General features: G+C 38.1%; 1 protein-coding gene across 3 annotated transcripts in view; it reads right to left on the bottom strand.

Moving 5' to 3' along the window:
* TENM2 (teneurin transmembrane protein 2) overlaps positions 1–7,074 on the bottom strand; it is a 675,237-nt gene extending 668,163 nt beyond the window's left edge. For all 3 annotated transcript variants that reach the window (XM_064724588.1, XM_064724589.1, XM_064724590.1), the window contains exon 1: positions 7,014–7,074. In XM_064724588.1, coding sequence (XP_064580658.1) covers positions 7,014–7,037 — 24 coding nt within the window. In that variant the 5' untranslated portion in view covers positions 7,038–7,074. The remainder of the gene's footprint in view (positions 1–7,013) is intronic.
* Positions 7,075–12,849: the final 5,775 nt, after the last annotated feature.

The following is a 12,849-nucleotide window of genomic DNA, read 5'->3' as shown; positions in this document are numbered from 1 at the left end:
AGATAATTCAAGTGCAGCTGGAGTGCTCAGATTGAGCACCCAATATCCTCAGCCCCAAAATTAATTGAGGATTTTGAAAGTGCTGGCTCAAACATTAGCACATTCTGTTGATTATCCTTTTGAGGGGCCTGTTCTTTCTGCATTTGCCAGGCAGGGCAAAGGGACTCTCTGTTCTTGTCTTGTGTTTCAACAATCCCTTTCTCTTTGACAGGACAGGTGCAACTTAAGTCTCACTTGAGGATGCCCAAAGAATCAAACAACCTATACCTCAAAATATAAATGCATTTCCACCTCTGCCTTATTTGCACCCGTGCCATTCTCTGCTCACTCACTGGGCATCTTCCAGTAATTCCCTGCAGCAAAGAGAGCTGGGACAGAGCTGCCTTGGATGCTGCTGGTGTTCTTGGATGGTCAACAAAGGGTGCTAATGGACATGGCAGCTGGCTTTCTCCCTCTTGAGGCTAAACATTTTCCCTGCACTAACTCCACACTTGACTGATCCAAGAGCTGACAGCTGTGAGTTTGTCCTGAAACCATGCTGCAGTAACTGCTGCCATTTCACAATATAACTCTACTTTCTCATGTGGATTTAGTGCCAAGTACACAGCAGTTTGTGAGCCACGCAGCACAGAAAAAAGCTGAGAGAAACAAACACATTTCATTTCTGTCTACATTACCAGCACTTTTCCTTCTTTATTCTGAGGCTACAAGCTAAGGAAGAGTGGTAAACGAACCTGAGGCATTTTAAAGGCTGTGCCTGAAAAATCTGCTTTTGCATGAATGACAAATGGGTAGAATTACAGACTCTGATGGAGATTTAACTGGATTAGCTCTTAATACTATATTTTATATTATTATTCACAAGTGTACTTCCAAGTCACTTTCATTTGGAAAGAGTTGAGAAGTGTTCAGAGAACAAAAACCTGGGGGATGCCTCTGAAATGATGTGTGTATATTTGATACCTTGCAGTAACTCAAAAGTTAATGCAGTAATTTGCAACTTATGATTCTTGTTCCCACTGTGTAAAGGTGGAAGTTTTACTTCTACTTTTTCAGACCAATGAACTAAGGAAAGCAAACTAACTGAAATATGGAACCTGCCAGGAAATTCAGAGACAGCAAACTCAACACATGCTGTATGTATGTGTAACACAGTGTGGCAACAGTTGTTACTTCACAGCATTCCCTTGTATTTCTGTTTCCATTTCATTCTCACAGCCTGCCATATGACCAAACACTTAGCAGAAAAATTAGCAAATCATTGGTGATTATATTCCATTAAACCTTTAGAAAACTGGACAGTCTATCTGATTTTTGGCAAGCAAATAGGTACCTTTCAGAAGGTAAGGAGCTACTAGAGAATGTTTCATTTTCTGAGTATTTTGGAAAGGCTTGCATGTCACACAAAATTCATCAACTTTTAGGGAAATCAAATAAACAGCCAAGCTATATTCTATTTGCAGCAATTAAACAGCATATAAAATATTTTCAGAAGCTAAAGATTCAGTCCTGAAATAACTACCTGAAATAAATCAGAAATGCTAAGAACTCTCAGGGATTCCAGCACCTTTGGAAGGCAAAATCATTCTGACTTCTGTGCCTGCACATGACCCTGAAAGTCCAAGGTAACTGCAGGGGCCACACCTGACATTTCCAGCTCCTGATCTCAGCAGCCAATTCATTTTGAAAGCTAAAATTATTTTCTCTCTCAGAAGTTCTTATAATAGCTTATTTGTGAAAAATACCAGCGTGAATCGATTCCTTGAAGCCAAAACTCAGGGCTGAAGAAAACACGCACGCATTTATCACAACAATATAGTGCTGGAAAAAGCAATATTACTGTAACAAATCTGGAAAAAAACAATGAGAACTGGGAGAGGTGGAACACAGCCTGCTTCACCAATGCCAGAAAGATTTCACGCTGCAAGACAGTGCTGTTTCAATTTTTTTCTGCCTTATTTTTCCTTTTAGGAGGATCAAAACTAATTTTATTAACTGTGAAGGTTCTCATGCATTTTATACTTACATGCCACATTTTTATTATTCTAATAATTTACTTAATATTAGGGAAAAGGTGTTTTTAGGCTAGTGGGAGGTTCCACAGTCCCAGTTCCCCATATCCAGACTATCAGCAGAAGAGCTAAAGGAGCAGTGCTGACTTCTCAACGATCTCAGCAAAGTTCCTCAGGCTTGAAGATCTCAGCTGCAACAGAAACTGGGATTTTCAGCCTCCCCAGCTCAGATGGTCTTTGCAGTCCCTTCTGAGACTGTCACAGGGTGTTAATTATATTTCACTGCAGCCTGAGGCTTGGGATGTGAGCCCCTGCCCATGAGCAATGAAATTTCCCATAGCTGCAAACCTGTGCCAGCTCTAAAACAATGTTGATAAGAGTAGAAGTGCTCACATTTTTACTGGCCACAGTCACCAAGGTCCCTGAACATTACTACTGTTGGTTAATTTTCTCCTCAGGCAGGGAGGGGCATGGGCAGCATTGCTGTGAAGTGAAGCACTCTGAGCTGCCCCAGCTGGACAAGGGGCTGTGGAGATGGGGCAGAAGAGGCTGGTGCTGTTCAGCACAAAACCACCATCTCCACATTCTCTCCTTTTTCTGATTCTGTGAAATTCTGCCATTGTGAAAATTGCTCTGAATATGAACAAAGAGGGATGAAAGGAGCTTAAAATGTTTTAAGCAATTTCTGTGAAAGGAGATATGTATTGATCACCCAACTTCAGTGCAAGGGGAACCAAGCACTGATACTCCCAGTGACCTCTGGATCATCCTGCTTAATTCCACTGATCCCTGAGCAGCCTGTGGAACCATCAGCCCAGTCCCTCACTGCTGGCTGCTGTGAGCAATCCCCAAAAGACCATCCTCACCTCTCAAGACCCTCCCCATATCCAAACACTGTGGAAAAGCCACAGGAGGCCAGACAGGAGGGGAAATTCAGGACCTGCTCATTCTCCCACGTGAGAATCCCAGAACCCACAGGGAAAAAACCCCAGGGAAACCTGGGTCCTCAGCTGTCAGCTTTCTGTCCCTCGCTTTTTAAACCCCATCTTTCTTCTCAATAACTTTTCCATCTCTTCTGCTCTCTAGGTATTTAGCAAGCTGCTCAGCTTCCATTCCTTAACAATGCATCTCCTAAAAAAAGTCATTCCTTAAGTAACCATTCTTTCTTACTTGCACTGATTTAAAACAGAAAAAAAAAAAAACCAAACCCTCTTTTCATCTCCTATTACATTATCAATATATCCATTCTATACTCAGTTCTGAGTGTAGAATCACAATTTGAAAATAAAAATGAAAATGCAACATGATGCAGTGGTTATTCATCATTCATAACCACAGCTTTTTCTGAGAATTACCAATTGCTTATTACATAGAATTGTATATTTCAAGGACGTGAAAAGGGCTAAAGGGAACATAACATGTTTCTCTTTTCCTCCCTTCAGCAGCTCAGAGAAAGGGAAGAACAATCACAGTAAATATCCAGCCCTTCTGATGCATTTTCATGAAGTAGTTTTGCTTGTGTGTTTAAAAAGTAGCCAACAGTGGGATTTGCTGTGCAGCTGAATTGGGAAATGGATGGTTCCTAAATGCTGAATACAGAAAAAAATTAATTCTATCATTTCAGATCAAAATAGGGCACAGAATAAAGGCAAGATTTTGAATTTAAATGAAAAGTTGTCACTGAAGATGGTAAAATTATTGACTATAGTGTTTGAGATTGTATTCCTTTTTTTGTTCACAATACATTTATAAGCAGACAACTTTATATGAATCAGATCACAATTAGTGGACCCTGGGTGAGAACAGATCTCAGCATCAGAGTTCCTGATGAGTTATTCATTTCACTCTGCATTATTCATGATGTGCAATTGGTCAGCTAAAATCACTGTATCACTTTTGTTCCTGGTGTAGACAAAACACTTCTAAAAGGAAGAACAGAAAATATGCCTACTCATGTCAGAATATCTTTGCTTCTAAGTGGTTAGGGCCACTTTCATACAAAGAACAGTCCTTCCACAAATAAACCCAGCTAAAAAATAGCCAATAAAACATGGAACAGAGGAGCTCTCTAAATTCAAATACTTTTTGGACCTAGGTCATGGATCAGACAAATAGCTCAGATAGACTAATCTAGAAAATAAGCTGATTTTTGCTTCATAAGAAAGTAATGGGGGAAGAATCACACATAAAATTCTCAAATTGAGAAGCAAATATCAGAAAGAGAATCAAGAGGTTTAGATGTGAATCTCCTGGCAGTATGGGACAATAAAAGATGCAGATTATTAAATGTATGTAACCAACACATCCTTCTGAACTGGCCCTTCCTCACAGCCAGGCAAACATGGATGTATAACTCAGTGTTCTGCTGCTGCAGCCCAGCCCTCCTTAGTGAGCATCTGTGGGTAGGCACAGTCTCCTTCTACATTTTTGTGGTACTTGTCTGTACCGTCACAAAACCATATTTTTTGTTTACCAGTGAAAAATGCCAGTTTAGTACCGGAAACTAAGCCAACATTTAAGCAGATCCATTCCTTCAGCAGTCACTTTAAAATGGATATTTTTTCACTGTATTGTTGGAATCAGCCTTGGTCAATCAAACACAGTTTCCTTGTTGCTGAGTCTTGATTGCTTCCATGACAACAATGCTATTTTATAGCAAGAGTATCCTCATATATAATTAAGGACACTATATGCTTGTTTATATTGAATTTAAAAGATACCTTGAAGAACTCATCATGTTTCTTGAGTTGTGATCTCTGAGCAGTACTATTAAATCATAAATATTCAAAATTAAGGTAACTTCATGTTCTGTTCTGTAATGGAGCTGTTTACAGTACTGCTGGTAAAGATTTAGACTTTTCCATTAAGAAAGCATTTAAATGATTGCCATGTTATTTGGAACCCACAAGGCATACAAATAAAAAAAAATAATAACCCTAAAAAAAAAAAAAGGGGGAAAAAACCTAACTCACACAAGAAAATAAAAATACAAGCTCATGCCCAAACCCATTTTCTCTGCCCTGGAATGCACCTGGCATCTCCTAAAGCCTTGCAGAGCCCTTTCTCTTCCTCAGGAGGAATTCTGCATGTGCTGCTCACAGACCCCTGACAGGAAGGCCCTGCACAGGATTTGGGCTCCTCCTGAGGCTCCCACTTGGAAGTTTGGTGTCAGTTCTGACTTCTTTTCTTTTGAGATTTTAGTTCATACTCAGAGTAAAATTTTTTTGTACTTCAGTACTGATGTGACAATATCAAGGACTTTGACACAGAAGAATCTGAAGTTCAAAAGTAAAATCATTTAATGAATGCATAGCACATCCCTCCTTCATTATGCTGAAGACAGCCCTGGAGTTGGGCAATGCATACACTAATTCTCTATTAGAAATGTTATTCTACATTCCTCATTTGTAAAATAGCATTAAAAAAAAAAAGTCAAGATGTTTGGCTAAAAAAGCTTTCATACCATTTTGAACTTTCCTAGTATATTTTTAAAAGCAGGAGATAATCCTTTTTCGCAGCTATTGTGTTTTATTCTGTTGAAGGTTGCTGGCTGTAAAACATCGTACCTCCCTTTAAACTTTTCCATATAACTTGATTAGACAGCAGTAATCTCTAATGCTTTCATGTGCAAATTTAGGAGTGACCCGGAACAAGAGTTTCCTTCATCCCCATAGCAACCAGGAGGATGGAAGAATGCCACTCACCAGGCAATGCAAGGCAAATTTCATCCCTTTGATGTTAATTAACAAATTGCTTTCAGAAAAGTCAATGCATTTTTCTCCTTTAAATGTTTGTGATAAATTTTTAATATGTCTGAAAATGAAAGAAATGCAGAAGCATTGGCTGCTGAGAGGGGAGTGTGGACAAGTGCCTTGGCATTGGTGCTACAGCAGTGATGACCCCCAGAAAGGGTTTGCAGCAGCTTGAGTGAATTTTAAATCACCTTGAGTCAATTTTGGGACTTGGACTTAAGGACTGATACCTTCAACTAGTTTTATTTCTAGTGTCCACTTTGATGTGGGCCCTACTATAAGAAATTCATCCATCCATTTTCAGTTGTGAGCACAAAAAAAATAATAGGATAACACACAAAAAATTCTTAAGGTTATAAGCATATCCTAAATATTTTTTATATATTTAGCATGAAAATCACTTCTCACCCACCCAAATTTTGTTTGCACATTTCTTAGACTTCTTGTTCCTCTTCCTCTTTCCCCAACTGTCCAAATACTTTACAAAAGTTATCAGTTCTTAGGACAAATTCCTTTAGGGACTACTGAGCTGTTCCTAACTCTGCTTGGATAAGAGAAGGCTTGGAAGTTGTCAGTCACTCAAAACCCACCAAGAAATCCCATCAGAGTTTCTTCTATGAAGGAACACACTAGGTTAGTTTGGAGAATGTGTTTTCCCTTCTGTCCCTGTTTTTTAGATTTTCCAGGACTAATCACCTGGGTGAAACCTCATTACAGAGGTGCTCAGGATAACTCCAGGTGATCTGAGGAACTCCCGCAGAATTCAGCTCAATGAAACAACCACACTGCAAACTGACCCCTTACAGACACTGATTTCAGTGTTATGTGCTTTGTTCTTACCAGACTCTGTCACTTTCACCTGGATCTTCTTTTTCCTGATACAAATGTTTTCCTAAGTAATGTTTGAGACCCTGGAGGTGACTGTAACTCAAGTTACCTTCAGCAAAGTTCAGACTGAGCTCAGTTCCCCTTGGGCACTGTGGAGAGCAGAACCTGGTGGGGTCACAGACAGCTGTGCTGTCCCTGGAGGTTTGCAAGACCACACCAAGGGCTGACCTTAGAGGTTCTCCTGCTCCAGCCAGGTGGTTTGGACTTGATCCTGAGGTCCCTGCCAGCCTAGAATATCACATGATGCTATTATCAGATACAATGATGAATTTAAAAAAATCCTACAAGATGTCAGATATAGTGTTGTCATCTGATTGCAGGGGTTCCATACTGTTGTCTCCTTATCACAAAAGTTCCATACCTGCTTGGTGTTTCTCATGGGCATCTCCTCACAGCACTGACTCTTTCTTCTTCACAAAGCAGCCACTGACTCCAGTGGCCCTCTCACCCAGCCACCCCCACTCTGTTATAGCATTTTCTGCTCATTGTTTACAGCTGTGGCCTGTTAAAGTCAGGCCTGTTCCTGATCTTTGATAATTGGCCCAGCTGCAGCTCCTTAGGAGTAAGATTACTTTCTACACTCTCTTTATTTTCTTATATTCTATCCCCCTACATTATAGCAAAAGGTAAATGAACAAGAAGCAAGTTTAAACAGCTCAAGATTTTGATGACACTCATTGCCCCAAATTACCTTTAACTTCAGCTGAACTCAAAACAAGGCTGTGATTGGAGACTAAAATGAAAGTTTCTAATCCCCAGCAGTGACACATTAATCCCAGAAACCTCTCCTACCCTGAATGTCCCAAAATCCTTGCTGCAGTTTTTTCTTGCACCTCCCCATCAGTTAGGAACTGTGTGAAACTCCACAATGCTTTTCTAACACACTACAGCAAAAAATTCTCCCTACCCATCATTTAAAAAAATTACAGAATGAATTCCACTTGTCCTGTGTTTGTGTATAATCTTATTTAACAAGCTTGCTATTGAGCACAGCAGGGACAGTCCATTAGAAGAATAACATGCAAGAATCCCACCAGAGTGAAATGAGAGGCTTCCAAGAAGCTAAGAAGTCACCTCCTTACTGCCCTTTGCCTCAACTATCCAAACTAAACCACTGAGCATAAATCTGCATGGTTGTATTCCCAGAGAATTACAAACTGTAATATAGAATACAATTTTACAGTCCAAGTCTGTGTCCGGGGAATTGCCAGATTCTGGCCACACCTCCCAGGGCAGATGGCAGAAGTGGATGATGACAAGTATCCCACCTTGAACAGGAGAGTGGGCTGAAAAAATGGATATTTGAAGATGCTTGTGAACCCTTTGGACTCCATTCAATGGAAAGAGGAACATCCAAATGTTCAGCTAAATTCTACAATCATTTTCTAAATCTGAAATCTTAAGATACAGAAAAGAGTTGAAAGAGATTCAGTGTAACCCTGTACCCTGAAAAACATTTAGATTTTAATCCAGTATCTGAAATAAAAATCCTCTTTGCATACAGTGATATGAAAAGCACTTCTTTCAATAAGACTTTAATTATTTCCTAAAGAGAACAGGAGAGTTTCAAAGACTCCAAATGTGTTGGTATCTTGTGCTTGTATCTCTCTCTAAATATTTCCCTTTTTTTCAGGTAATTTTTAATTATTTTTTCTTTAAATTGGAAAAACATGTACAGAACAATTATATTTTGACCAGACCTTGTGGTCAAACAGCTTTAACTGTTTTCTACCAGGCAGCTTTTCAGCATTACCTTTCCATACCGATTTACATGTAGGGAGCTGCTTTCTAAAAGATATGTAGTTTCTGGAAAATATTGCTCCACTGGAGAAAGTTGTTTTTCAGCCATCTGAGAAGGTGCCACTCCTATCTTCCAATTAGAGTGGTGCAGGCAGGGGGAGTAATAATGTTTACTTGGAAAAACATGAAAATATGCATATGCAATACAGTAAATAAAATTAAAATAAACATGAGATTTTGAATTCTATTTACTGGAAGTGGCTGGCTTAACTGTGCAACTGCTCAGCCTTGTATGTGAGTCATGCTAATGTATGAATTCATTCAATACAGTATGATTATTTTGCCAAGCAATATATTAGAAAACTCTTACCAGAACTTCCCAGAGCAGCCAGTCATATAAAATCATATCTTATAATGAAAACAGAAATCACATTGTAGTCTAATGTGGAACTTCATAAGAATTGTTCCCAGTACCCTAAATATAAATTTATATATATATAAGCTTTGTATGAATACTTTCTAAATTAACATACTAAACAAAATCATTATCAGAATTTACTGGGAAAATAACTTCAATTTCAGAAAAATGCCTGAGAGTTCATCTACATGTTTCTTATGTTTTTCCTAGATACTACTGTTATAGGTGCTAGAAAAAAAAGGTTTAATTTTATCTACATACAGTACTATATATTATATTTACTAAAGAAGTCCAAGTATGAGAATATTTTGACAAGCATTCAGACGTAAAGGGTCTGCCAGCAAAGGAGGCTGTGCCCAACTTACACATTTAAGGAGACATAGAAGTGGATATTTGCTAAAATGCTGGGATATTCTCCATAAACAGCACTGCTGAAATATTGCCTGATTTTCTACATTTATAATTTTATCTATAAGATAAAATTAACCTCCAAATACTTGGAAAATAAGCAAGTGCCTGAAAGGACAACTCCTTTGAAGATGGAGTGTATTTGAAGGAAAAAAAAAGATATCTATATATATTTAGATCTATATCTATCTATATATACACACATATATAGATTTGCAGCATGCTGTAGCTCACTTCTTTAAGCAGTAAAAGTGCACACCTACCACTGAGATGAACACAAAGGCTGAGAACAAAACTGTCCAAAATAATGAGAAGGCTTCATATTTATTTCAATTTCCATTCTTTGTTATTATAAACAAAAACCCCACCCCCCAAAAACAAATAAACAAAAAACAACCCCCAAAATAAAAAAAATTAAACCAAACAAACAACAAAAACAAAACAACCCCAACAAAACCAAACAAACATCCCCCTCTCCATAATAAAAAATCATTAATATTTGTGTCTATGGATGGTATTTCTATTGCTGGTTTATTATGACTACTGGCATACAAAAAAAGATTAGGATAGTAACAGTAGTTTAGTAGTGGTTTGGTGTCATATAAGGAACTGAGCCAAATTCATGCTGGCAGACAGAGTAAGTTAGTAGACCCAAAGATTAGTAAAGATATTTCAAGCCTAAAGAAGGAGGAATTTCCATAAATATTTTGGCATGATCTGTATTCTGTCATTTTGAAAAGGATAAAAAAAAAATGGGAGGACAAATTTTCTTTTTCTCAATGAGCAGAAACTCACAGTATAAGTAGAGAGGAGAGGAAAAACAGCACTAAAAATAGGCAAATCTGACTTTTAGGCACAGAGTTTCATTGACCCACACACTCAATGAATTGGTTATTCCAAGGGCAGTGCCCTGTACCCCCACACCTCAGAGGTGGGAGCTGGCACAGCAAAACAACCCCACAAAAAAGACCAAGGGGGACATCCAGGTTGCGCTCATACAACTCAATAATAAATCTTACAGCAGAGTGTTGGAAGAAAGAGATGCATCCCAAATATATAAACAGGCCTCTGAACATCAGGGAAACAATTCTGGCTGACAAAGGAACCCACATGCAGCCAAGAGGAGAAGAGCCTTCATTTGTGACTGGCAACCGAGCTGGGCAATTTCCTGTTTTCCCATTATGTCTCCTATTGAGACTCTCCATAGGCTCTCTGTAGTTTACAGCAGAAGGCTGAGGGAAGGAGACTCTGTGTTGACAAAAGAGCAAAAACAGAAGAAAAGGAGTTGTGATTTTTCCTGCTTGATGGCTGAGCAATCACCAGGACACCTTTCCCTTATTAAACAACAAAAGGGAAATGTGAATATGTAATGTTTGTTGGTATTTTCTTTGCTTGGCAAGAAGCACTTTGCTTCTGCAACTGTGATGTGAAGAATCTCTTCATGCTGGATGGCTTTAGTCTGTGGGCACCCTGATGGGCACAAAGAAAGAATCACACACAGACCTGACATCAAACTGGCTGCCAACACCCTCCCTTTACAGCAGCATACACAAAAGAGGAAAACAAGGATATGCATGAACAGTATGGGTTTCTTTTTCTGTGCTTGGTATCAAGTCAATTGCTAACATGTTTGTGATATGAAAACATTTCACATGTACATCAGTGCTTCCAGGCACCCAGTTGAGACCATAGCAACAACAGATTTCACTGCATTGCTGCAGGAAAATACTTTCCTCCTTTGCTTGCTCCAAGTCCTTTCTAAAGCAGAACCAGTGACCACTTATCTATACATCAACATTCCCCTCCTCTCTCCATGCACACCCTCAGCACACTTGAAAAATACAGCAGGACCTGCTTACTTGTGGCTACATCAGAGAGCAGGAGGTGCAAGATCCTTTTCTGTATTTACTAACAATTCAAACACTTTGTTATCTTAATTTCATGCTCTTTTAATGTATATTTTTCATCCTGTCATAATGCACAGCATTGTGTCTAAGTCACAGCACAGAATAATACAAAATAAATGTTCTGACAATGAGATGGTGAGATAAAGGCAGCTGCTTACCATAAAATAAAATAAAATAAAAAAAGCAGAAAAAAAAAAAAACCAACAAAAAAACCAAAACAACCCTAGCACATAAATATCATTACTTTTGTGCAATGCCTTACTTCCCTACAACATTCCCTATCAGTTCTGCCAGGGGTGTACACTCTGTGCCACCTTCACTGCACAAGCTCTAAATGATTCAACAGATAATTACTTATCACAACAGTGCTAGAGATGTTCTCATGCATCCAGAGACAAAGCACTCAAGGAAAAAACAAATTCAGTTATTGATATGAGTTGTGCTGACTTATGTTCAAGCTGACTTATGGAGGCTATTTACATTGTTATTTAAAGGGCTGATATCTTTCTGTGAAGTTTTGACTTCACATTCCATACACAGCAAATTGTATTGTATTTTAAAGAAACTTCTAATTAAGCCATTAATAAATGCTTGTTTAATAAAACACATGAGGACCCTACAGAAATAAAATACAATCATCTATTAATCATATAATCATAATGCTGGTCATACTATTTTCATCAATATATTCTGCCCAATATTTCATAAATTCATTATGTCCATAAATACAGAATTTGGCTCAAAGATGTCAGTGAGACATATGTTCATTGAACTTATTTCTTTAATGTTAAAAAAGTCAAAACACTAGAACTACAATAATCCTTAAATTGCGGGGTTTTTCCTCAGAAGCAATTACATCGTTTTCATTCACAGCTCTGCTTACCCAGCCTAAACAGCACAACATCATGCTGTGCTGCAGATAGCATTGGAAAATACCCCAACATGCTTTAGGTTTTCTTTTTCATGCTTTTAATTTTTTTTCTTTCAGTATTTTACTCTTGACACTTTTAAAACATAATGTGTAGACAGTGAGTGTCACACTGAGGATAAAGAATTTTGTGTATTTGTCTATTGAATAATCACAACAACGTATATTTAAGCACAATAAGTCAAATATTTTAGCATTTAACAAAGAGATCTTGTCCTCAGGCAGCCTAATACAAAACTTGTGATCATCTTCCAGAAACTGAGACATTGTGACATTTACTGCACAAAGCACTTCTCAGTTTTCCTGTGTGTAAATGCCTGCCTTCCATGAACTCCACATCAAACACAGGTATTTCTCGGGTACTAAATAATTCCACTGTCCTATAGTGATAATATGATTCTAATAACTTTTTTCCAACTCATCTTTAAGGACCTATATTTTTCAGTAGTAAAGACATTAGCTTGCTGAAGGTGAATTTGGAATAGCAAAGAAGAGGATTATAATTTTTTGTCATTATTAAAGATAATTTTTTGGCCAGAGTTGAATTTATTTGACATACCCTATAAAGCTTCTGTATTTTCATGTTCCATTGTGTTACCAGTGCTATTTATTTGCTGTAAACTGTTATAATAAATCAATTTTAGTAGCCAGCAAGGAAACTTCAGCTTATTGGGCCCTATATGTGATTCAGCTAGGCACTCCCTTATGTTGTTTGATAGATTTGATTCTGTTTTTAAAGAAAAATTGTGGATACAGATGTTTTTTACAGCGCTGCCACTTACAGGTTGTATATGTC

Source organism: Zonotrichia leucophrys, chromosome 13, assembly GCF_028769735.1.
Source record: "Zonotrichia leucophrys gambelii isolate GWCS_2022_RI chromosome 13, RI_Zleu_2.0, whole genome shotgun sequence".
Lineage (NCBI taxonomy): Eukaryota > Metazoa > Chordata > Aves > Passeriformes > Passerellidae > Zonotrichia > Zonotrichia leucophrys.
Note: the sequence above shows the minus strand (reverse complement) of the source record. Positions and strands in the feature narration are given on the sequence as shown.